Source organism: Piliocolobus tephrosceles, chromosome 13 (genome assembly GCF_002776525.5).
Source record: "Piliocolobus tephrosceles isolate RC106 chromosome 13, ASM277652v3, whole genome shotgun sequence".
Taxonomy (NCBI): domain Eukaryota; kingdom Metazoa; phylum Chordata; class Mammalia; order Primates; family Cercopithecidae; genus Piliocolobus; species Piliocolobus tephrosceles.
Window position 1 is genome coordinate 48056806 of NC_045446.1, and position 24349 is coordinate 48081154.

General features: G+C 38.7%; 2 protein-coding genes across 22 annotated transcripts in view; one reads left to right on the forward strand and one right to left on the reverse strand.

Annotated features, from left to right (window-relative positions):
• SOX6 (SRY-box transcription factor 6) overlaps positions 1–24349 on the forward strand; it is a 705024-nt gene that overhangs the window by 134261 nt on the left and 546414 nt on the right. The window lies entirely within an intron of this gene.
• On the reverse strand, positions 916–1851 carry LOC113222032 (olfactory receptor 5AN1-like). Its single transcript, XM_026451366.1, is given in 1 exon segment — positions 916–1851. A coding segment is annotated over 1 exon segment (936 nt).

Here is a 24349-nt window from a genome sequence, read left to right on the forward strand (position 1 = left end):
TTGACCCATGTTTCTTTCATCTCTCCTGGATTCAATAGTTACCCAGTCAAGAGTAAATTTTCTAAATTTAATGGGGGAGAAAAAGGAAGGTTTGAGTCCCACGGTATCAGATATTACTATTGGCTGTGAACGTTGACTATCATCTCCATTATAATTTCCCACTATACTCTAGATACAAGAAATCAAATCATCAGACTCAAAAGTACATGTCATTGGAGGGACCATATCCTTGTTTCTATCCCACTTCATGATTAAAATCACCTCCTTCTTCCTTATGCTACAGCTGGTGTAGGCAAGGAAATTGCCAAAAATGTATTAGATGATTAGTGCTGAGAGAGGTCTTAGGCAATCTGCAGCTATCTCAGGCTGCTCTTTCTTAAAGACACAACTAGGCCAATATATTGTTTTTTTTCCCTTTCCAGTGGCAGAACCCCTCTGTCTGTTTATTTTCTCCTGTCCAGAAACAGAATAATCAATGGTTACCACCATGTCTTTATTATGCTGTATCAGCATATATGGGAGATGATGTTTCTAAACTCCTGGGGATCTGTGCCAGGCCTCATTTCTCTAGTGGCAAAGTCCTAACATTGAACCATCTTTGATCTGAGAAGCCAAAAGAAACAAAAGATTTCTAAATCTTGTTGTTTCACAAATACTTTTGGATAGATTAATAAATGATGAGGCCACACCTGATGTAGGATAAAAATAATGAACCTCCAGGACCTAAAGATCCTGATGTCTGTGGCATCGAGTTACCTGTTGGTCCATATTGGCATATTTTCTGCATCAAATCAAGCCTTCTTTGTCCAAAGGCAGTAGGGAGTATGATTTTTGTTAGTCCATTCATGATGATGTTTTGTGGGCGAAGGGAATTCTGATGGGACATATCTGGCAGAAGTCTCAGAATCTGTAAATTCAGCAGCACCTTCTCTTTTGCAACCTCTTCAAGGCATCTTTAATTTCTTTGTTCCTCAAACTGTAAATCAAGGGATTTAACATGGGAATGACCACGGTGTAGAAAACTGATGCAAATCTGTCAAAGGTGGAAGAACCTCCAGAGCTGGAACTCAAATAGACAAAGATTCCTAATGTTTAGAAGAGGGAAACAGCTGTTAGATGAGAAGCACAGGTGTTGAATGCCTTAGACCTGCCTTTAGCTGAAGTGATCTTCACGATGGAGATGCCAATATAGCCATAGGAGATCATGATAACTAGGGCACTTGCTATCCCAAAGAACATGGTTAATATAGCAGTCATGACCTGTACAAAGAAAGTGTCAGTACAGGACAAGATTAACAGTTGGGGCATATCACAGAAGAAATGTCTGATGACATTAGACCCACAGAAGTGGAGTTGAAGCAAAGCACCAATTTGGGATAAAGAAGCAGTGAGGCCAGTCATGTAGGCTCCCAGTACCACCCAAACACAGAGGGTGGGTGACATGATGGATGAATAGAGCAGGGGATTACAAATGGCAGCATAACGATCATAAGCCATGGCCATCATGAGACAAGACTCACTCAGTCCCATTGTTGAAAAGATAAAGTACTGAATAATACAACCAACAAAAGTGATAGTTTGCTCTTCCTGTAAGAAGTTGGAGAGCATCTTGGGGACTGTGGAGCTGATATAGCAGACATCTATGAAGGACAGGTTACTGAGGAAGAAATACATGGGTGTATGGAGGTGAGAATCCATCCTTATGAAAACAATGAGGGACAGGTTCCAGGCCAGAGATGTAATGTAGATCACCAGGAATGTAGTGAAGAGCACTGTTATGATTCTAGGAAAATCTGAGAATCCCAGCAGGACGAAATATGTGATTTCTGTAATATTTCCTCCCCTAGTCATTGGCTCAGTGCTCCTAATATCAGAAAGAAGACAAGAGAATGGATTGCTAACTCAGGTGAAGTGATAACATTACCATCTTCATATGTGTACATCTGTTCCTCCAACAAGCACTGGAAAAAGAGAAATATTTCACTCTTCTGAAAGAAAGACCCCAACTTTTCTTCTTGAATTGTCAGCATGTACCTGCACAATGCTTCAGGTTCTTGATTAATTCATGGAGTATCATGATAATTAAAAAATATATTTAAAAAGTTGACTGGTAATTTAAAAAAATATGCTATAGAACTGGTAAGAGTATTATGTATAAGGTAAAGATCACTAATTAAGGTAATCGTTTTTCTTAAAAAATACCTCTGATGATTAATTATATAACTGTTGCTTTAACATTATGAAAGCTTAGGTCAGGTGCGGTGGCTTATGCCTGTAATCCTAGCACTTTGGGAGGCTGAGGTGGGCAGATCACCTGAGGTCAGGAGTTTGAGACCAGCCTCGCCAACGTGGAGAAACCCCATCTCTACTAATACAAAAATTAGCCAGGCATGGTTGTACAGGCCTGTAATCCCAGCTACTTGGGAGGTAGGAGAATCACTTGAACCTAGGAGGCTGAGGTTACAGTGAACTGAGATCGTGCCACTGCTCTCCAGCCTGGACAACAGAGCGAGACTCCATCTCAAAAGAAAAAAAAATTATGAAAGCTTTTTTTTTTTTTTTTTTATTATACTTTAAGTTCTAGGGTACATGTGCATAACGTGCAGGTTACATATGTATACATGTGCCATGTTGGTGTGCTGCACCCATCAACTCGTCAGCACCCATCAATTCATCATTTATATCAGGTATAACTCCCCAATGCAATCCCTCCCCCCTCCCCCCTCCCCATGATAGGCCCCAGTGTGTGATGTTCCCCTTCCCGAGTCCAAGTGATCTCATTGTTCAGTTCCCACCTATGAGTGAGAACATGCGGTGTTTGGTTTTCTCTTCTTGTGATAGTTTGCTAAGAATGATGGTTTCCAGCTGCATCCATGTCCCTACAAAGACGCAAACTCATCCTTTTTTATGGCTGCATAGTATTCCATGGTGTATATGTGCCACATTTTCTTAATCCAGTCTGTCACTGATGGACATTTGGGTTGATTCCAAGTCTTTGCTATTGTGAATAGTGCCGCAATAAACATACGTGTGCATGTGTCTTTGTAGTAGCATAATTTATAATCCTTTGGGTATATACCCAGTAGTGGGATGGCTGGGTCATATGGTACATCTAGTTCTAGATCCTTGAGGAATCGCCATACTGTTTTCCATAATGGTTGAACTAGTTTACAATCCCACCAACAGTGTAAAAGTGTTCCTATTTCTCCACATCCTCTCCAACACCTATTGTTTCCTGATTTTTTAATGATTGCCATTCTAACTGGTGTGAGATGGTATCTCATTGCGGTTTTGATTTGCATTTCTCTGATGGCCAGTGATGATGAGCATTTTTTCATGTGTCTGTTGGCTGTATGAATGTCTTCTTTTGAGAAATGTCTGTTCATATCCTTTCCCCACTTTTGGATGGGGTTGTTTGTTTTTTTCTTGTATATTTGTTTGAGTTCTTTGTAGATTCTGGAAATTAGCCCTTTGTCAGATGAGTAGATTGCAAAAATTTTCTCCCATTCTGTAGGTTGCCTGTTCACTCTGATGGTAGTTTCTTTTGCTGTGCAGAAGCTCTTTAGTTTAATGAGATCCCATTTGTCAATTTTGGCTTTTGCTGCCGTTGCTTTTGGTGTTTTAGACATGAAGTCCTTGCCCATGCCTATGTCCTGAATGGTACTACCTAGATTTTCTTCTAGGGTTTTGATGGTATTAGGTCTAACATTTAAGTCTCTAATCCATCTTGAATTAATCTTCGTATAAGGAGTAAGGAAAGGATCCAGTTTCAGCTTTCTACTTATGGCTAGCCAATTTTCCCAGCACCATTTATTAAATAGGGAATCCTTTCCCCATTTCTTGTTTTTCTCAGGTTTGTCAAATATCAGATGGTTGTAGATGTGTGGCATTATTTCTGAAGGCTCCGTTCTGTTCCATTGGTCTATATCTCTGTTTTGGTACCAGTACCATGCTGTTTTGGTTACTGTAGCCTTGTAGTATAGTTTGAAGTCAGGTAGCGTGACGCCTCCGGCTTTGTCCTTTTGACTTAGGATTGTCTTGGCAATACGGGCTCTTTTTTGGTTCCATATGAACTTCAAAGCAGTTTTTTCCAATTCGGTGAAGAAACTCATTGGTAGCTTGATGGGGATGGCATTGAATCTATAAATTACCTTGGGCAGTATGGCCATTTTCACAATATTGATTCTGCCTATCCATGAGCATGGTATGTTCTTCCATTTGTTCGTGTCCTCTTTGATTTCACTGAGCAGTGGTTTGTAGTTCTCCTTGAAGAGGTCCTTTACATCCCTTGTAAGTTGGATTCCTAGGTATTTTATTCTCTTTGAAGCAATTGTGAATGGAAGTTCATTCCTGATTTGGCTCTCTGCTTGTCTGTTACTGGTGTATAAGAATGCTTGTGATTTTTGCACATTAATTTTGTATCCTGAGACTTTGCTGAAGTTGCTTATCAGCTTAAGAAGATTTTGGGCTGAGACGATGGGGTTTTCTAAATACACAATCATGTCATCTGCAAACAGGGACAATTTGACTTCCTCTTTTCCTAACTGAATACCCTTGATTTCTTTCTCTTGCCTGATTGCCCTAGCCAGAACTTCCAACACTATGTTGAATAGGAGTGGTGAGAGAGGGCATCCCTGTCTTGTGCCAGTTTTCAAAGGGAACTTTTCCAGTTTTTGCCCATTCAGTATGATATTAGCTGTGGGTTTGTCATAAATAGCTCTTATTATTTTGAGGTACGTTCCATCAATACCGAATTTGTTGAGCGTTTTTAGCATGAAGGGCTGTTGAATTTTGTCAAAAGCCTTTTCTGCATCTATTGAGATAATCATGTGGTTCTTGTCTTTGGTTCTGTTGATATGCTGGATTACGTTGATTGATTTGCGAATGTTGAACCAGCCTTGCATCCCAGGGATGAAGCCCACTTGATCATGGTGGATAAGCTTTTTGATGTGCTGCTGAATCCGGTTTGCCAGTATTTTATTGAGGATTTTTGCATCAATGTTCATCAGGGAGATTGGTCTAAAATTCTCTTTTTTTGTTGTGTCTCTGCCAGGCTTTGGTATCAGGATGATGCTGGCCTCATAAAATGAGTTAGGGAGGATTCCCTCTTTTTCTATTGATTGGAATAGTTTCAGAAGGAATGGTACCAGCTCCTCCTTGTACCTCTGGTAGAATTCAGCTGTGAATCCATCTGGTCCTGGGCTTTTTTTGGTGGGCAGGCTATTAATTGTTGCCTCAATTTCAGAGGCTGCTATTGGTCGATTCAGGGATTCAACTTCTTCCTGGTTTAGTCTTGGAAGAGTGTACGTGTCCAGGAAATTATCCATTTCTTCTAGATTTTCTAGTTGATTTGCGTAGAGGTGTTTATAGTATTCTCTGATGGTAGTTTGTATTTCTGTGGGGTCGGTGGTGATATCCCCTTTATCATTTTTTATTGCATCTATTTGATTCCTCTCTCTTTTCTTCTTTATTAATCTTGCTAGCGGTCTGTCAATTTTGTTGATCTTTTCAAAAAACCAACTCCTGGATTCATTGATTTTTTGGAGGGTTTTTTGTGTCTCTATCTCCTTCAGTTCTGCTCTGATCTTAGTTATTTCTTGCTTTCTGCTAGCTTTTGAATGTGTTTGCTCTTGCCTCTCTAGTTCTTTTAATTGTGATGTTAGAGTGTCAATTTTAGATCTTTCCTGCTTTCTCTTGTGGGCACTTAGTGCTATAAATTTCCCTCTACATACTGCTTTAAATGTGTCCCAGAGATTCTGGTATGTTGTATCTTTGTTCTCATTGGATTCAAAGAACATCTTTATTTCTGCTTTCATTTCGTTATGTACCCAGTAGTCATTCAGGAGCAGGTTGTTCAGTTTCCATGTAGTTGAGCGGTTTTGATTGAATTTCTTAGTCCTGAGTTCTAGTTTGATTGCACTGTGGTCAGAGAGACAGTTTGTTATAATTTCTGTTCTTTTACATTTGCTGAGGAGTGCTTTACTTCCAATTATGTGGTCAATTTTGGAATAAGTGTGATGTGGTGCTGAGAAGAATGTATATTCTGTTGACTTGGGGTGGAGAGTTCTATAGATGTCTATTAGGTCCGCTTGGTGGAGAGATGAGTTCAATTCCTGGATATCCTTGTTAACTTTCTGTCTCGTTGATCTGTCTAATGTTGACAGTGGAGTGTTGAAGTCTCCCATTATTATTGTATGGGAGTCTAAGTCTCTTTGTAAGTCTCTAAGGACTTGCTTTATGAATCTGGGTGCTCCTGTATTAGGTGCATATATATTTAGGATAGTTAGCTCTTCCTGTTGGATTGATCCCTTTACCATTATGTAATGGCCTTCTTTGTCTCTTTTGATCTTTGATGGTTTAAAGTCTGTTTTATCAGAGACTAGGATTGCAACCCCTGCTTTTTTTTGTTCTCCATTTGCTTGGTAGATCTTCCTCCATCCTTTTATTTTGAGCCTATGTATGTCTCTGCATGTGAGATGGGTCTCCTGAAGACAGCAGACTGATGGGTCTTGACTCTTTATCCAGTTTGCCAGTCTGTGTCTTTTAATTGGAGCATTTAGTCCATTTACATTTAAGGTTAATATTGTTATGTGTGATCTTGATCCTGCCATTATGATATTAACTGGTTATTTTGCTCATTAGTTGATGCAGTTTCTTCCTAGGCTCGATGGTCTTTACATTTTGGCATGTTTTTGCAGTGGCTGGTACCGGTTGTTCCTTTCCATGTTTAGGGCTTCCTTCAGGGTCTCTTGTAAGGCAGGCCTGGTGGTGACAAAATCTCTAAGCATTTGCTTATCTGTAAAGAATTTTATTTCTCCTTCACTTATGAAACTTAGTTTGGCTGGATATGAAATTCTGGGTTGAAAATTCTTTTCTTTAAGAACGTTGAATATTGGCCCCCACTCTCTTCTGGCTTGTAGAGTTTCTGCCGAGAGATCTGCTGTCAGTCTGATGGGCTTCCCTTTGTGGGTAACCCGACCTTTCTCTCTGGCTGCCCTTAAGATTTTTTCCTTCATTTCAACTTTGGTGAATCTGGCAATTATGTGTCTTGGAGTTGCTCTTCTGGAGGAGTATCTTTGTGGCGTTCTCTGTATTTCCTGAATTTGAATGTTGGCCTGCCCTGCTAGGTTGGGGAAGTTCTCCTGGATGATATCCTGTAGAGTGTTTTCCAATTTGGTGCCATTTTCCCCCTCACTTTCAGGCACCCCAATCAGACGTAGATTTGGTCTTTTTACATAATCCCATACTTCTTGCAGGCTTTGTTCATTTCTTTTTCTTCTTTTTTCTTTTGGTTTCTCTTCTCGCTTCATTTCATTCATTTGATCCTCAATCGCTGATACTCTTTCTTCCAGTTGATCGAGTCGGTTACTGAAGCTTGTGCATTTGTCACGTATTTCTCGTGTCATGGTTTTCACCTCTGTCATTTCGTTTATGACCTTCTCTGCATGAATTAGTCTAGCTGTCAATTCTTCCACTTTTTTTTCAAGATTTTTAGTTTCTTTGCGCTGGGTACGTAATTCCTCCTTTAGCTCTGAGAGGTTTGATGGACTGAAGCCTTCTTCTCTCATCTCATCAAAATCATTCTCTGACCAGCTTTGATCCGTTGCTGGCGATGGGCTGTGCTCCTTTGCAGGAGGAGATGCGCTCTTATTTTTTGAATTTCCAGCTTTTCTGCCCTGCTTTTTCCCCATCTTTGTGGTTTTATCTGTCACTGGTCTTTGATGATGGTGACGTACTGATGGGGTTTTGATGTAGGTGTCCTTCCTGTTTGATAGGTTTCCTTCTGACTGTCAGGACCCTCAGCTATAGGTATGTTGGAGATTGCTTGAGGTCCACTCCAGACCCTGTTTGCCTGGGTATCAGCAGCAGAGGTTGCAGAAGATAGAATATTGCTGAACAGCGAGTGCACCTGTCTGATTCTTGCTTTGGAAGCTTCCTCTCAGGGGTGTACTCCACCCTGTGAGGTGTGGGGTGTCAGACTGCCCCTAGTGGGGGATGTCTCCCAGTTAGGCTACTCAGGGGCCAGTGACCCACTTGAGCAGGCAGACTGCCCCTTCTCAGATCTCAACCTCCGTGTTGGGAGATCCACTGCTCTCTTCAAAGCTGTCAGACAGAGTCGTTCGCGTTTCACAGGCTTCTACTCCTTTAGCTGAGCCCTGTCCCCAGAGGCGCAGTCTACAGAGACAGGCAGGTTTCCTTGAGCTGCTGTGAGCTCCACCCAGTTCCAGCTTCCCAGCGGCTTTAGTTACCTACTTAAGCCTCAGCGATGGCGGGCGCCCCTCCCCCAGCCTCGCTGCTGCCTTGCGGTTAGATTGCCGCAGACTGCTGTGTTAGCAAGGAGAGAGGCTCCGTGGGCGTGGGACCCTCCCGGCCAGGTGTGGGATACAATCTCCGGTGTGCCGGTGTTACAGCGCAGTATTGGGGTGGGAGTTACCCGATTTTCCAGGTGTTGTGTGTCTCAGTTCCCCTGGCTAGGAAAAGGGACTCCCTTCCCCCTCGCGCTTCCCAGGTGAGGCGATGCCTCGCCCTGCTTCAGCTCTCACTGGTCGGGCTGCAGCGGCTGACCAGCACCGATTGTCCGGCACTCCCGAGTGAGATGACCCCAGTACCTCAGTTGAAAATGCAGAAATCGCTGGTCTTCTGTGTCGCTCGCGCTGGGAGATGGAAACTGAAGCTGTTCCTATTCGGCCATCTTGCTCCGCCCCCCTCTAGGGTTTTGTACACTTGTGAAGTCTTCAAAAATGGCATCAGCATCAAGCAATTAACTATGGAAATGACCTTAAATAGTCACAGTGAAAGACACAATTGACAAAGAAATTAGGTTATTTCTGTGGTCTTCAATAACTACACATAATAACCATAATTGTGATTAATAGCATATACTCAGACACATTAGAATTTTAGAAATACCATACAATTTTGGAACATATATTAATATCATTCACTAAATATAACCCAAAGGAAGTTAAACATTATTTTTTATTTTGACAATGCTTCCCATGTAACTTAACATGTCAGATAATAATTCTGTTTATCTTTCTTTGGGATTCTTCAGGGGCCCTCTGTAACATCACAAAGTTAGAGGTTAAAAAAACTTAATTTTGAAGCAGAAATTTGATTTTGGGACATTTATCAAATATGTTAAAGGTTTACAATATTTGATATTATGAAATAGAATTACAGATCACCATAAGTCATTCATTTTTGAGTTAGCAAAATCATAACTCAAACATTTTAAAAAGGCAAAAACCATTACTCATTGAGAGAAGCAAGATTTAGCTTTCAAAACAATCTATTTCTTGTCATTTCCATCTTTTTCCTGTAGTTTACTCAAATGGCAAACAAAAATCCTTCATTATTCTTTTAATATTACATCAAATTTTGTTTAAGAGAGAAAGTCAAATTTCACCCTTGCATTAGTGTACTGTTAATGTCAACCTCAATTTTCAATAAAAGTTTATAAACAAATCTATTTAATCTTAATTAGTTTGACCATAAGGTGAGATTCTGATAAATACTTTATGACTGTTTACAAATTGGTTAAAAATCAGCTCAGTGCTCTAAGAAAAGCTGGTTGTGCTTTTATTCCAATGTTCAATTTACAAAAAAACTGAATAATACCCCTTTAACTTTAGCCAATATGTTCACACACAGAATCTCTTTTACGATTAATTTTTTATAAACCTTTCACAACTTCTTCAAACCTTTAGGTTTTTCCTATCTCACTTAAAACAATCTTTCACCCTCTAAACTTAAGCAAGAAATCCATATTCCCATGCCTTGTTATAATATTTTACCAAAAGTATATTCTACTTTCGTTTCACCCCTTGTGTATAGAATTGTTTGTTCAGTAATCTCAAATATACGCTATATTGTTAACTCTTAGCAACTTTTACTTGTGGTGAAAGGCCTTGTTAGTAAGGAGTTTCAATTATGCAGTGGGTGTGAAGCCTGGGACACCAGTCAGAAATGCAGATAAAGTCTGACTCTTTCCAGCATAGCTAGGGGGCACGGCTAACACCACATGTCCCCAGGCCTTACTTAGCTGTAAAGCAAGAAAGCTGTATAGTTAAGAGTCATAGCGGTATTTTATGAAGCATTTAGGAGGCCTAATAAACTGTAAATTGTACAACATTTCTGGAATAAATTCTTTTTCATGACTTATACAGACCACCTACGACATGCTTGGACTTTCTGACTTGTCCTAAACATCCCTTCTTTTAAACAAACAGTCATTTTACTTTAGGACAATAACTTACCATACAAGATCCTTTCTTACCTGAAATCTCTTTTGTTTATAACCTTCTTTGCATAACTAAGCAGCATGGCTAATTGTACACATCCCCAGGTCTTATCTAGAATCTAATGGCTCCAAGGTAGGTAAATTAAACAATTTCCAAATGTCAGAGAAGCAGTTTATGACCTTAAAGCATTTAGCAAACCTAATACCTGATCTACTTTAGATCAAATGTCTAAATTTTGAAGACATTTTTATTTTACCAATAATCTTTAAAACTGTCTTTATTTCCCAAAGATTACTAAAGTCACATGAACTAAAGGCATTCATTTTAATTTTTCTGACAGAATATTTGATTTAAGTGCCTTTTTTCTTTAAGTCAATTAATTTGAGCTCTTCTGCATAAACATCACACACACAACACATGTAAATACAGAGAAAGAAAGATGATCTAGTAGTTGTAAGATTTTTCATTTGCCAGTATTTAAGTTTCTTAGTTGGATTACAGGCTTCAGGGTGGAGTCCATGGAGGAAAATGGCTAGGAAAATATGCAATTTCCAAGGCCTAATAAGCAGGCACAGCTGGAAGGCAAAAACAGATTCCCAAAATTAAGAGTCTCATTTTTATATCAGATCCTCGATCCCACAAAAGAGGGAATCAGCCCATCTCCCATGGGAGTCTTATTGCTCAGTGTGAGGTAGGGATAGTTCTATACCTTGTAGGTGACCAAAAGCATGCTTCTCTAATCCAAACATGCAAAGAGTTGAGTATCTCCCCCATACCTACAATTAAACATCCCTAAAAGTATATTTCCTACTTAATTATTACACATCAATGTTCTCTCATAATGCAAAGTAATACCTGATACCCCAAAAGTAAAAAAAATCAGGTAACATAATGTAAAATCAAACAGAGCCTTAGATTTTGAGAGACATCCATCTGCTTTTAATTCCCAGGATTCCATGAGGAAAAGAGAGGTTTTTTCCCAGAATGGAAACTTAGAAACTATCTGAGGCTTTCTTGTGTGGGCATCAAGAACAGCAAGGAGGCAAAATGTAGAAATAATTCAGTCAACTGAGAAGAAAAAAACCGTTTTTCCAGGAAAACAAGATTCAAAAAGAGAAAAAACATAAAGACTTTTTAAGTGTATGTATAGCTTGGATATCTGCATTTAATTAAGCTGATTTTAACCACAGTGTTCTTAAAAATAAAAGTCCTTTTATGTTTCTTGTTATCCTACTTTAGCTAGGCCAAATGGCCAATATTTCTGGCTTTTAAACTTTACCAAAAGTGACTTCACAGGTGAAACAGAAATTATAAGAAACTATCTCTCAGACCACAGTGCAATCAAACTAGAACTCAGGATTAAGAAACTCACTCAAAACCACTCAACTACATGGAAACTGAGCAACCTGCTCCTGAATGACTACTGGGTACATAATGAAATGAAGGCAGAAATAAAGATGTTCTTTGAAAACAATGAGAACAAAGACACAACATAGCAGAATCTCTGGGACACATTTAAAGCAGTGTGTAGAGGGACATTTATAGCACTAAATGCCCACAGGAGAAAGAAGGAAAGATCTAAAACTGACACCCTAACATCACAATGAAAAGAACTAGAGAAGCAAGAGCAAACACATTCGAAAGCTAGAAGAAGGCAAGAAATAACTAAGGTCACAGCAGAACTGAAGGAGATAGAGACACAAAAAACCCTTCAAAAAATCAATGAATCCAGGGGCTGTTTTTTTAAAAAGAGCAACAAAATTGATTGACCACTAGCAAGACTAATAAAGAAGAGAGAAGAACAAATAGATGCAATAAAAAATGATAAAGGGGATATCACCACCGATCCCACAGAAATACAAAGTACCATCAGAGAATACTATAAACACCTCTACACAAATAAACTAGAAAACCTAGAAGAAATGGATAAATTCCTGGACACATACACCCTCCTAAGTCTAAACCAGGAAGAAGTTGAATCACTGAATAGACCAATAATGGGCTCTGAAATTGAGGCAATAAATAATAGCCTACCAACCAAAAAAAGTCCAGGACCAGACAGATTCACAGCCAAATTTTACCAGAGGTACAAAGAGGAGCTGGTACCATTCCATCTGAAACCATTCCAATCAATAGAAAAAGAGGGAATCCTCCCTAACTCATTTTATGAGGCCAACATCATCCTGATACCAAAGCCTGACAGAGACACAACAAAAAAAAGAGAATTTTAGACCAATATCCCTGATGAACATCGATGCAAATATCCTCAATAAAACACAGGCAAACTGAATCCAGCAGCACATCAAAAAGCTTATCCACCATGATCAAGTGGGCTTCATCCCTGGGATGCAAGGCTGATTCAACATATGCAAATCAATTAATGTAATCCATATAAACAGAACCAAAGACAAAACCCACATGATTATCTCAATAGATGCAGAAAAGGCCTTTGACAAAATTCAACAGCTGTTCATGCTAAAGACTCTCAGTAAATTTGATGGGATGTATCTCAAAATAATAAGAGCTATTTATGAGAAGCCCACAGCCAATATCATACTGAATGGGCAAAAACTGGAAGCTTTCCCTTTGAAAACTGGCACAAGACAGGGATGCCCTCTCTCACCACTCCTATTCAACATAGTGTTGGAAGTTCTGGCCAGGGCAATCAGGCAAGAGAAAGAAATAAAGGGTATTCAATTAGGAAAAGAGGAAGTCAAATTGTCCCTGTTTGCAGATGACATGATTGTATATTTAGAAAACCCCATCATCTCAGCCCCAAATCTCCTTAAGTTGATAAGCAACCTCAGCAAAGTCTCAGGATACAAAATCAATGTGTGAAAATCACAAGCATTCTTATACACCAATAACAGACAAACAGAGAGCCAAATCATGAGTGAACTCCCATTCACAATTGCTTCAAAGAGAATAAAATACCAAGGAATTGAATTTACAAGGATGTAAAGGACCTCTTCAAGGAGAACTACGAACCACTGCTCAATGAAATATAAGAGGACACACACAAATGGAAGAACATACCATGCTCATGGATAGGAAGAATCAATATTGTGAAAATGGCTATACTGCCCAAGTTAATTTATAGATTCAATGCCATCCCCATCAAGCTACCAATGACTTTCTTCACATAATTGGAAAAAACTACTTTAAAATTCATATGGAACCAAGAAAGAGCCTGCATTGCCAAGACAATTCTAAGCCAAAAGAACAAAGCTGGAGGCATCACGCTACCTGACTTCAAACTATACTACAAGGCTACAGTAACCAAAGCAGAATGGTACTGGTACCAAAACAGAGATATGAACCAACGGAACAGAACAGAGCCTTCAGAAATAATACCACACATCTACAACCATCTGATCTTTGACAAACCTGACAAAAACAAGAAATGGAGAAAGAATTCCTTATTTAATAAATGGTGCTGGGAAAACTGGCTAGCCATATGTAGAAAGCTGAAACTGGATACCTTCTTTACACCTTATAAACAAATTAATTCAAGATGGATTAAAGACTTAAACGTTAGACTTAAAACCATAAAAACCCAGAAGAAAACCTAGACAATACCATTCAGAACATATGCATGGGCAAGGACTTCATGTCTAAAACACCAAAAGCAATGGCAACAGAAGCCAAAATTGACAAATGGGATCTAATTAAACTAAAGAGCTTCTGCACAGCAAAAGAAACTACCATCAGAGTGAACAGGCAACCTACAGAATGGGAGAAAATTTTTGTAATCTACTCATCTGACAAAGGCCTAATATTCAGAATCTACAAAGAACTCAAGTTTACAAGAGAAAAACAAACAACCCCATCAAAAAGTGGGCAAAGAATATGAACAGACGCTTCTCAAAAGAAGACATTAATGCAGCCAAAAGACACATGAAAAAATGCTCATCATCACTGGCCTTCAGAGAAATGCAAATCAAAACCATAATGAGATTATCATCTCACACCAGTTAGAATGGCAATCATTAAAAAATTAGGAAACAACTGGTGCTGGAGAGGATGTGGAGAAATAGGAACACTTTTACACTGTTGGTGGGACTGTAAACCAGTTCAACCATTGTGGAAGACAGTGTGGCAATTCCTCAAGGATCTAGAACTAGAAATACCATTTGACCCAGCCATCCCATTACTGGATATATATCCAAAGGATTATAAATCATGCTGCTATAGAGACACATGCACACGTATGTTTATTGCAGCACTATTCACAATAGCAAAGACTTGGAACCAACCCAAATGTCCATCAGTGATACACTGGATTAAGAAAATGTGGCACATATACACTGTGGAATACTATGCAGCTATCAAAAAGCATGAGTTCATGTCCTTTGTAGGGACATGGATGAAGCTGGAAACCATCGTTTTGAGCAAACTACCATAAGGACAGAAAACCAAACACTGCATGTTCTGACTCATAGGTGGGAATTGAACAATGAGAACACTTGGATACAGGAATGGGAACATCACACACTGGGGCCTATTGTGGGGTTGGGGGAGGGGGAAGGGAGGAGGGACAGCATTAGGATATATACCTAATGTAAATGACGAGTTAATGGGTGCAGCACACCAACATGGCACATGTATACATATGTAACAAACCTGCACGTTGTGCTCATGTACCCTAGAACTTAAAGTATATATACACGTATATATAAAAGAAACTTAAAAACTGGCAAAAAAAAAGTACTTCATTCTACATATGAGGCCCAGGATGATCCAAGGTCTTCTTGAAGCACTGGGTGAATAGTGGAGTCATGCTTGAGCAGAGTCATCCTATTTCACCATACAGTTCACCTTTGAAAAATGCAAGGGCTAGGGGCACTGACTCCCTGTGCAGTCGAAAATTTGCACATGACTTTAGATTGCCACAAAACTTGTATTATAATAGCCTACTGTTAACTGGAAGCCTTACCAAGAATATAAATAGTCAATTAACACATTTTTAAATGTTACATGTATTTTATACTGTATTTTTACAACAAAGTAAGCTAGAGGAAAACGTTATTAAGAATGTTATAAGGAAAATAAAGTGTTTACTATTCATTCAAAATAAAGTATTTACTGTGATGAAATAGATCATCATAATGACCTTTATCTCCATTGTCTTCATGTTGCACAGGGGTTTTGAGAAATACTGACTTGTGCAGGCTCAGAAGGAAGAGTAAGAGGAGAGGTTGGTCTTGCTGTCTCAGGGGTAGCAGAAGTAGAAGAGGAGGAGGAAATGGAGGGGGAGACAGGAGTGGCAGGCTCACTCAGTGTAACTTGATGAAAATAAATCATAATTTCTGCCTGACTTTTTCCCCTTTTCATTTCTCTAAAAATGTTTCTATAACCATTTGCTTTAGTTTAAGGCTCGTATCATAGAAGGGTCCGTGTCATAAAGGAAGTCAAAAGCAGTCTTGAGTAATTGGAATCCTTCTCCCCGATTGTCTAATGTCAGTACGTCTTCTAGCAATGTTTCTTCTATGTCTTCTTCTTCATTATCTGGCACTTGTCCGGAAGCACTCATCTCCATCAAGCTGTTTTCTATTAATTCCTCTGATGTTTGTGTTCACTAGCTTTTGAATTTCTCTGGGATTCATATCTTGAAATCCCCCTCACTATCATTAGATGTCCACAGTCTCTTTCATGATTTTCTTGGTTGGCTCTGTCATAAATCCTGTGAAGTAAAGCTCAATGGCTGTACACTGTTTTCTCCAGCAGGAATGCATTGGTTGGGACTGGATGGCTTCCAGTTTTTTCTGTAACGATGGCATCTTCAATAATGTAATTCTTCCAGACTTTCATAATGTCCTCTCTGTTAGGGCTCTTTTCTATAGTGTTGACAATCTTTTCATAGAGTATCATATGTAATGAGACTTAAAGGTCACTGTGACTCCCTGATCTAGAGGCTAAATTAGAGACATTGTTTTTGAGTGCAAGTTGACCACTTTGATGCTGTTGGTGTTGAACTCATGGGGTTCTGAGTTGTCAGGGGCATTGTCCAATATCAAAATTTTTTTTTTTTTAAAGGAAGTCCCTTACTGGCAAGGTACTTCCTGACTTCACAAAGCATCCATTCTGGAACTAGTCCAGAAAAAATATTCTCATTATCCACACCTTCTTGTACAACTGAAAGACTGGCAGCTGGTGTTTATCTTTTCCCTTCAAGGCTCGGGAGTTAGCAGCTTTATAGATAAGGGCAATCCTGATCATAAACTGAACTACATTTGCACAAAACAGTCAAGTTAGCCTCTCCTGATACTTGCTTCTCTTCTTCATTAATAAACGTCCTTTGTGGCATTTTCCAACCCCCCAGAATAGGGCACTTTTGTCTTCATCAAAAATCTCTTCAGGCAGATATCTCTTCTGTTTAATGACTTTTTTCTTAATGGTGTCTGGAAATTCATCTGCTTCTCTTGGTCAGCAGAAGTTGCTTTTCCTGTTATCTCGACATTTTAAAAGCCAAACCTCTTTTGAAAATTATCCAGTCATCTTTACCAGCATTAAATTCTCCAGCTTTAGATTCTTCACATTTTTTTGGCTTTAAGCTGTCATATAATGACTTCACTTTTTCTGGAATCATTTTAGAGTCTATAGGTATGCCTTCTGTATAGCAATCCTGTACCCACATAAAAGTTGCATTTTCAGTATGAGATAAAAAGGTGTTTCACAAAAAGTACAAGGGTTTTCTACCCACCGGAGTAGCTGCAGTGATAGCTTCATGAATTTCCTTTTCTTTTGTTCACAATGGTCCTTGCACTGGATTCATTTATCTTATAATGGCAGGCAATTGTAGCTGCAGACCTCAATCTGTGATATATATCAAACAATTCAATTTTTTCTTGTGATGTCATGACTATTTTTCTGCTTCTTGGGAGCACTTCCAGCATCACTAGTAGCACTTTGTATTGCTTCCATGGTGTTATTCAAGGTTTATGATACTGTACTAAGCACAATGAAAAATATCTGAGAACCATGTGAGATAACTTTTTACTGCTATACACACTTTTTTGGAGAGATGAAGTTCCCACGTGAGGATAACTAGCCTCACAAAGCACTTTAAGCAGATACTTTCGACACTTGAGCTCACTGCAATAGCAACAGGAGGTAGTTTCAAAATTATTACAGCAGTACAGTATGTACTACAGTTAATTATATGAAGTTATGATTTAATACTGAATCTTTATGTTTGTTTATATTTCTCTCATTTGTGAATGGCACCATGAATGGTTAAGTGCCTATGCATGTAAGTTTTGATAAATTTTAACTTTTTACAACAGTGTTAGGAGATGAGGCCCAATGAAATGTGATTAGGCCATGAAGGTGGAGAGAATGGATTAATGCCATTATCAAGGGAGAGAATTCATTGTAAAAGGGGAAACTTGGCCCTCTTTTACTCTCTTTCTTGCCCTCTCTTTGCTCTTCTGTCATGGTATGACACAGCAAGAAGGCCCTTGACAGATGTTAGCCCCTTGATCTTAGAATTCCCAGCCTCCAGAACTGTGAGTCAATAAATTTCTGTTCATTATAAATTTTTTAAAATTAACTTTTTATAATAGATTTTTGTATATTTTATGATAACAAATGATAAAGTAGACTAATATCTGTATATATTTTATGTGGTTGTGACATACCTAACTTTGTCTAAATATTTTTTATATTTCTAGGTTATGTAGTTTATTTGTGAAGTTTTTTCAAATTGTTGCAGATCTCTAAAATATTTTCCACTGTACTTATTGAAAAGAAATTCATGTATAAGTGGAGCTGCATAGTTCAAATCCATGTTGTTCCAGGGTCAACTCTATAGAGAAATGACAGAATTTTCTTAATTTAGCATATCTTCAAAGTCTCATGTGTTTGTAAAACAGGAACACAGAAATTAAGACATTTGAGGTGGTATCATGCTAATTATGCTTATTTACTGTCTTTGTCCCCAAAGCCAGCATGATAGTTATCTAAAAATTTTTCAGTAAAGTTTCATGATTGTATATATGAAAGACAAAAATTAACTCAACATTGATGATTCAAGGTTTTATATTTAGCCAGCTTCATGACTGAAAAAAATAGTGTTTCTTTTTCTTTTCTGGGAATAAACCCATTTCCTTCTCATTCCTCTTTCTCAGCAGATGGCACCAAGCAGAACCATGTAAGTGAGTGGAAACCACACCTCTGTGGCCATGTTTGTTCTGCTGGGACTCTAGATGAAAAAGAGCTGCAGCTCATCCTCTTTCCAGTCTTCCTGGTGATTTACCGTGTGACCCTGATTTGGAACATGGGTCTTATCATCCTCATCAGAATAGACTCTCACCTGCACACACCCATGTACTTTCTTCTCAGTTTCCTGTCATTTATAGACATCTGCTATTCTTCTACCATCAGCCCAAGGATGCTTTCAGACTTCTTAAAAGACAAGAAGACAATTTCCTTCCATGCCTGTGCCACTCAGTATTTTGTTGGGGCCTAGATGAGTCTGGCTGAGTGCTGCCTCTTGGTCTTCATGGCCTATGACATACGTGACAGGGGAACATCACACACCAGGGTCTATCATGGGGAGGGGCGGGGGAGGGATTGCACTGGGAATTATACCTGATGTAAATGGTGAGTTGATGGGTGCTGACGAGTTGATGGGTGCAGCACACCAACATGGCACAAGTATACATATATAACAAACCTGCACGTTATGCACATGTACCCTCAAACTTAAAGTATATAAAAAAAAAAAGATTTCTTCTGTAACATACTTCAGATTATTTCCTTGTCTTGCTCCAACCCCTTTATCAGCCAAATGATTCTTTTTCTGGTAGCTACTTTTGTTGGGTTGGGCTCTTTGGTTGTTATCCTTTTGTCCTATGGTTTCATTGTAGCTTCCATGCTGAAAATATCATCAACCAAAGGTCGTGCCAAGGCCTTCAATACCTGTGCCTCCCACCTGGCAGCTGTGGCTCTCTTCTATGGCACAACCATTTCTGTATACATGCATCCTAGCTCTAGCCACTCCATGAAGCAGGACAAGGTGCTCTCAGTATTCTATGTTATCCTTATCCCCATGTTAAACCCTCTGATCTATAGTTTGAGGAACAAGGAAATCAAAGAGGCCCTCAAGAGGGTGATAAATGAGGCAACAGATTTACATTAGTAAGAACAACATTTGGGTAGATATTGCTATTTCTGTAAGGAAGATAGAAACAAGAATATGTAAGTGACTCTTTGTATGTCACAAGAATAGCTAGGTAGAGAGAAGAAGTATAAACTTTACTTCCTGGATTTCTGGTGCCATTGTAGTCAGACCAAGTGATCTGTTTGAGACAGTGTCACTGACATTGAATACAATTTAAAAAGTCAGTTTCCATGATGAGAATTCAGATAGATTAAAAGGTGATTATGTTTTTGAGAGCAAAGGGCTGGTAAATATTATTTGTAGAGAAATGACAAGAACTTAGGATGCCATACTGTGTTTTCTTCATTTGTTTTCTTTTTTTAACTTTTATTTTAGGTTCAGAGATACGTGTGCAGGTTTGTTATATAGGTAAACTCATGTTATAGGGGTTTGTTGTATAGATTATTTTGTCACCCAGATACTAAGCCTGGTACCCCAATAGTTATTTTTTTCTGTTCCTCTCCTGCCTCTCACCCTATACCCTCTTTAGGCCCCAGTGTCTGTTGTTCCCTTGTTAGTGTTCATGAGTTCTCATCATTTAGCTCCCACTTATAGGTGAGAACATGTGGTATTTGGTTTTCTGTTTCTGTTTTACTTTGCTAAGTATAATGGCCTCCAGCTTCATCCATGTTCCCACAAAAGCCATAATCTCATTCTTTTTTCGTGGTTACATAGTGTTCCATGGTGTATATGTACCACATTTTCTTTATGCAGTCTGTCTTTGATGGGTGTTTAGATTTCATGTCTTTGCTGTTGTGAGTAGTGCTGCAATGAACATTCGTGTGCATGTGTCTTCATGGTAGAATGATTTATGTGCCTCTAAGGATATGCTCAGTAATGGGATTGCTGGGTCAAATGGTAGCTCTGTTTTCAGCTCTTTGGGGAATCACCATACTGCTTTCCATAATGGTTCAACTAATTTATGCTCCCACTAACAGTGTATAAGTGCTCCATTTGCTCTGCAACCTTGCCAGCATCTGTTATTTTTTTTCACTTTTTACTAGTAGCCATTCTGACTGGTGTGAGATGGTATATCATTGTGATTTTGATTTGCATTTCTCTGATGATCAGTGATGATGAACACCTTTTCATATACCTATTGGCCATTTTTATTTTCTCTTTGGATAAATGTATATTCAGGTCCTATGCCCATTTTAAAAATCAGGTTGTAATTTTTTTTGCTTTTAAATATTATGACTTAAGAAATAAATGTTAGGTATTAACTCTTATCTGATATATAGTTTACAACATTTTCCCCCAATTTATGGGTTGCTTTTTAATTTTGTTGATTGCTTCTTTTGCTGTGCAGAAGCTTTTTAGTTTGATGTAGTTCCATTTATTTCTTTTTGCTTTTGTATTTTGAGCTTTTGGTGTGATACATTGCAAAGGCTAATGTCAAAGAGCTTTTCCCCTATATTTTCTTATATGAGTTTCAGGTCTTACATCTAGGTGTTTAATCCGTTTTCAGTTGATTTTTGTATGCAATGTAACATAAAGGTCCAGACTCATTTTTTGCATGAGAAAATCTAGTTTTCTCAGCACTATTTATTAAAGAGACTATCATTTCCTCATTGTGTCTTTTGGTGCCCTTATAAAAAATTAGATGACCATAGAGTCAATGAGGAGGCAGCTAGTAAGCATTTCAGCTCCACAGAATCTAAACTTGATTTTTGAATTTAAGTGAAATAATAAGATTATTTGAGAGACCTCTAAAAGGCATTAACACAAAGAAAATACCTATGCATACATCCTTATGTACATGTATAATCATCTTCATATAGAGTCTCAGAAGAGAAATTGTTGGGTCAAATGATGGCTTATAAGAAGCACTTTCAGCATGCCTCACCTACCTTGAAGAATCAAAACAACAATGACAACGTAAATATATTATCCAAGAAGTAACATGGGAGTTTAACAGAAGAAGTAAAACAGGCAGCCTGCATGACCAGGACTGGTCAAAAACTGAGAGTGAATCTCAGGTATGGGAGAGGGTGAGTGAATGTTTTTCTGTGGGTCTATTTTCCCACTGATGAAACTATACAATCCAGGACACAGGCAAGCACCTTGGTGCTCCCAATCATTGAATCTAACTTAGGGAGCAGCTGGGATATTGTGAGAAAGAACTACTTCAGGGAGTGTGTCTCTTCCTCAGACTTATGCAGCCACAGTAAGGCACCATTTTTGATCCTATCTCTTAAGAAACTGTGCATGATCCTAGGAACCAACACCAGCAGTCTTAGGCATTAGGGAGACTTGGGCTGCATCTTGCAGAACCATGACTTGAGTGGGAAAGTGCTCTCACAACCAGAACTGAGAAGCAAGCATGGCAAGAACTCCAGCTGCTGGTTCTGGAACTGGGCAACCATCTCAGACATGAGCAGGATGAGAATTGTTGTAGAGACTTGGTACTGAGCTTGACAGCAGCTCCTATGGCTGGGGGCTGAATTACAGGGTGGGTAAGAACTGCTGGGACTGACTAAACAGCTGGGTCAGCTACCACAGCCAGGACAGAGGAGGAGGCCCTTTTGGGACTGGGGCATGAGAGGGGCATAAGCCCTCAACTCACTGGTCAAAGCAGTAATTACAGGGACCAGCACCCCCCCCCCCCCAGTGGCAGAACATCAACACAGCAGTGATCATCTTTCACCCAAGCATTTCACCAGAGGACTGAGGACCATCCCACTCCTTAGTCATAACAGGTGCATGCATACCCTGTTAGGGAATCTGACAGCAAGATTGCCTGGTCTGGGTCCACCCAGTTTTAATAACCCCTGAGATTGTAGGATCTAGGCTTCTGCATGTTTCACAGCTCAATCCACCACCTGGGACACCTGAGCACTTCTCCCAGAGCACAAAGCTTAGAATACTGCTCCTAGCTTGGCTAGCTCCAACCTGCAAGTGTCATCTACTGGCCTGGAGGCTGGCTTGAGCAGTCCATTTCAACCACTTCCAACAAAAAAGTACAGTGTGTGGAAACTGGAAGGACATCTTACTACCACTGCCACCACCATCACCCACTACACCCAAGCAACCCAGGAGCAAAATAACCTACTCACTTACCCAGTATGCTGCTATTACAACCAGCATCCAGAAACATCACTCAGAGGCCACAGAACTGATCTTCCTGGATTCACCAACACAGGTGTCAGCATTTGTTTCCTCAGGTCACAAGGGTAGACATGTTTAATTCACCATCACTTAATCTGAAGATGGATGTATCTGGCATTCAAACTGGAGCACAAGTTTACCACTGCCCCTATAAATAACTGTACCCTAACACACTGAGTCTAGCCAAAATAATCATACAGCATCTTCACTATTGCATACACCCAGGAGTAAAGCCAGAAGGCTACACCCAATCAACAGAGTTGTCACATCTTTAAGAACAAAGTTCTCCCCTAAGTAAAGTAAATTAAAAAATAAAAAGAACTGTTACACCATGTGTGCAGAAACCAACCTAAAGACACAGGATACATGGAAAAGCTAGGTAACCCTCACATCCTCAAAACCACACCCTCAAAAAACCACAATAATTCTCCAGCAATAAATGCTAAACACAAATAAATTCTAAAAGTTGCAGATAAAAATTCAAAATACTGATTTTAAATAAGCTCAATGAACTTCAAAAGAAATCTGAACATTGATACAAACAAATCACAAAATCATTTTAAGATATGAATGAGAAATTTACCAAGAAGATAGATATCTTAAAAAAGCAGTAATTCTGGAACTGAAAAATTTTTTGCAAGAATACATTTGAAAGCTTCAACAACAGACTAGGTTAAACAGAAGGAAGAATCAGAACTTGAAGATAGGTTTTAAAAATATAATACAGGAAGACAAAAATAAAAAAGAATAAACAAAGCCTTCAAGACTTTTGAGACTATCTAAAATGACTGAAATAATAAATTATTGGTATTCCTGAGGAAAAAAGGTCAGGAAACCTATTAATGAAACAATGTATAAAAGCCTCCCAAGTCTATCAAGAAATTCAGACATCTGAACAAAAGAGGCTCAGTGATCCCCAGAAAAGTCAATACCTAAATGAGTTTGCCACAGCATATTATTATTAGACTATCTAAAATCAAATGAATGAACAAATTCTAAAATTGGCAAGAGAAAAACATCTAGTCATCTACAAAGGAAACTACTTCAGAATTAACAGCAGACTTATTAGCAGACACTTTGCCAGTAAGAAGGTAGTGAAATGACATATTCCAAGTGTTGAAAGAAAAAAAGCAAACTAGTAGCCAAGAATTCTATACACAGCAAGAATTAAGCTTCAGGAGAAATGCTCTTTCCCAGAGAAGCAAATGCTGGTAGAATTTGCCACGACTAGATAGGAAACAGAAGAAATGATGAAAGGATTCCTAAACTTGAAAGCAAAAGAATGGTATTTACCATCATGAAAACACACAAACATAAAACTCATTGTTAATGCAATAACACAAAGGAGGGAGTGAAAGGAATCAAATGACAACACTACAGAATTCCACAAAACCAGAAACAAACAGTGAAAAAAATAAAGAAAAGAGAATGTATAAAATAACTAGACAACAATTAATAAGATGACAGGAACAAAACCTCACCTATAAATACTAACCTTGAACATAAAAGAACTAAACACCACATTTAAAAGGTACACATTGGTAAGATGGGTTAAAAAAACATGACTTAACCATAAGCTGTCTACAAGAAACTCATCTTATCTGTAAAGACACGTACAGACTGAAAGTAAAGTAGCGGAAAAAGATATTTCACACAAACGGAAACCAAGAGCAAGCAGAATTAGCTATAATTAGATAAAACAGGCTTTAAATTAAAAACAATAAAAAGGATAAAGAAGGCAATTATATAATGATAAAGGTATCAACTCAGCAAGGGAAAATAACAATTCTAAATAAGGAACTAGAAAAGCAAGATCAAACCAAATTCCAAATTA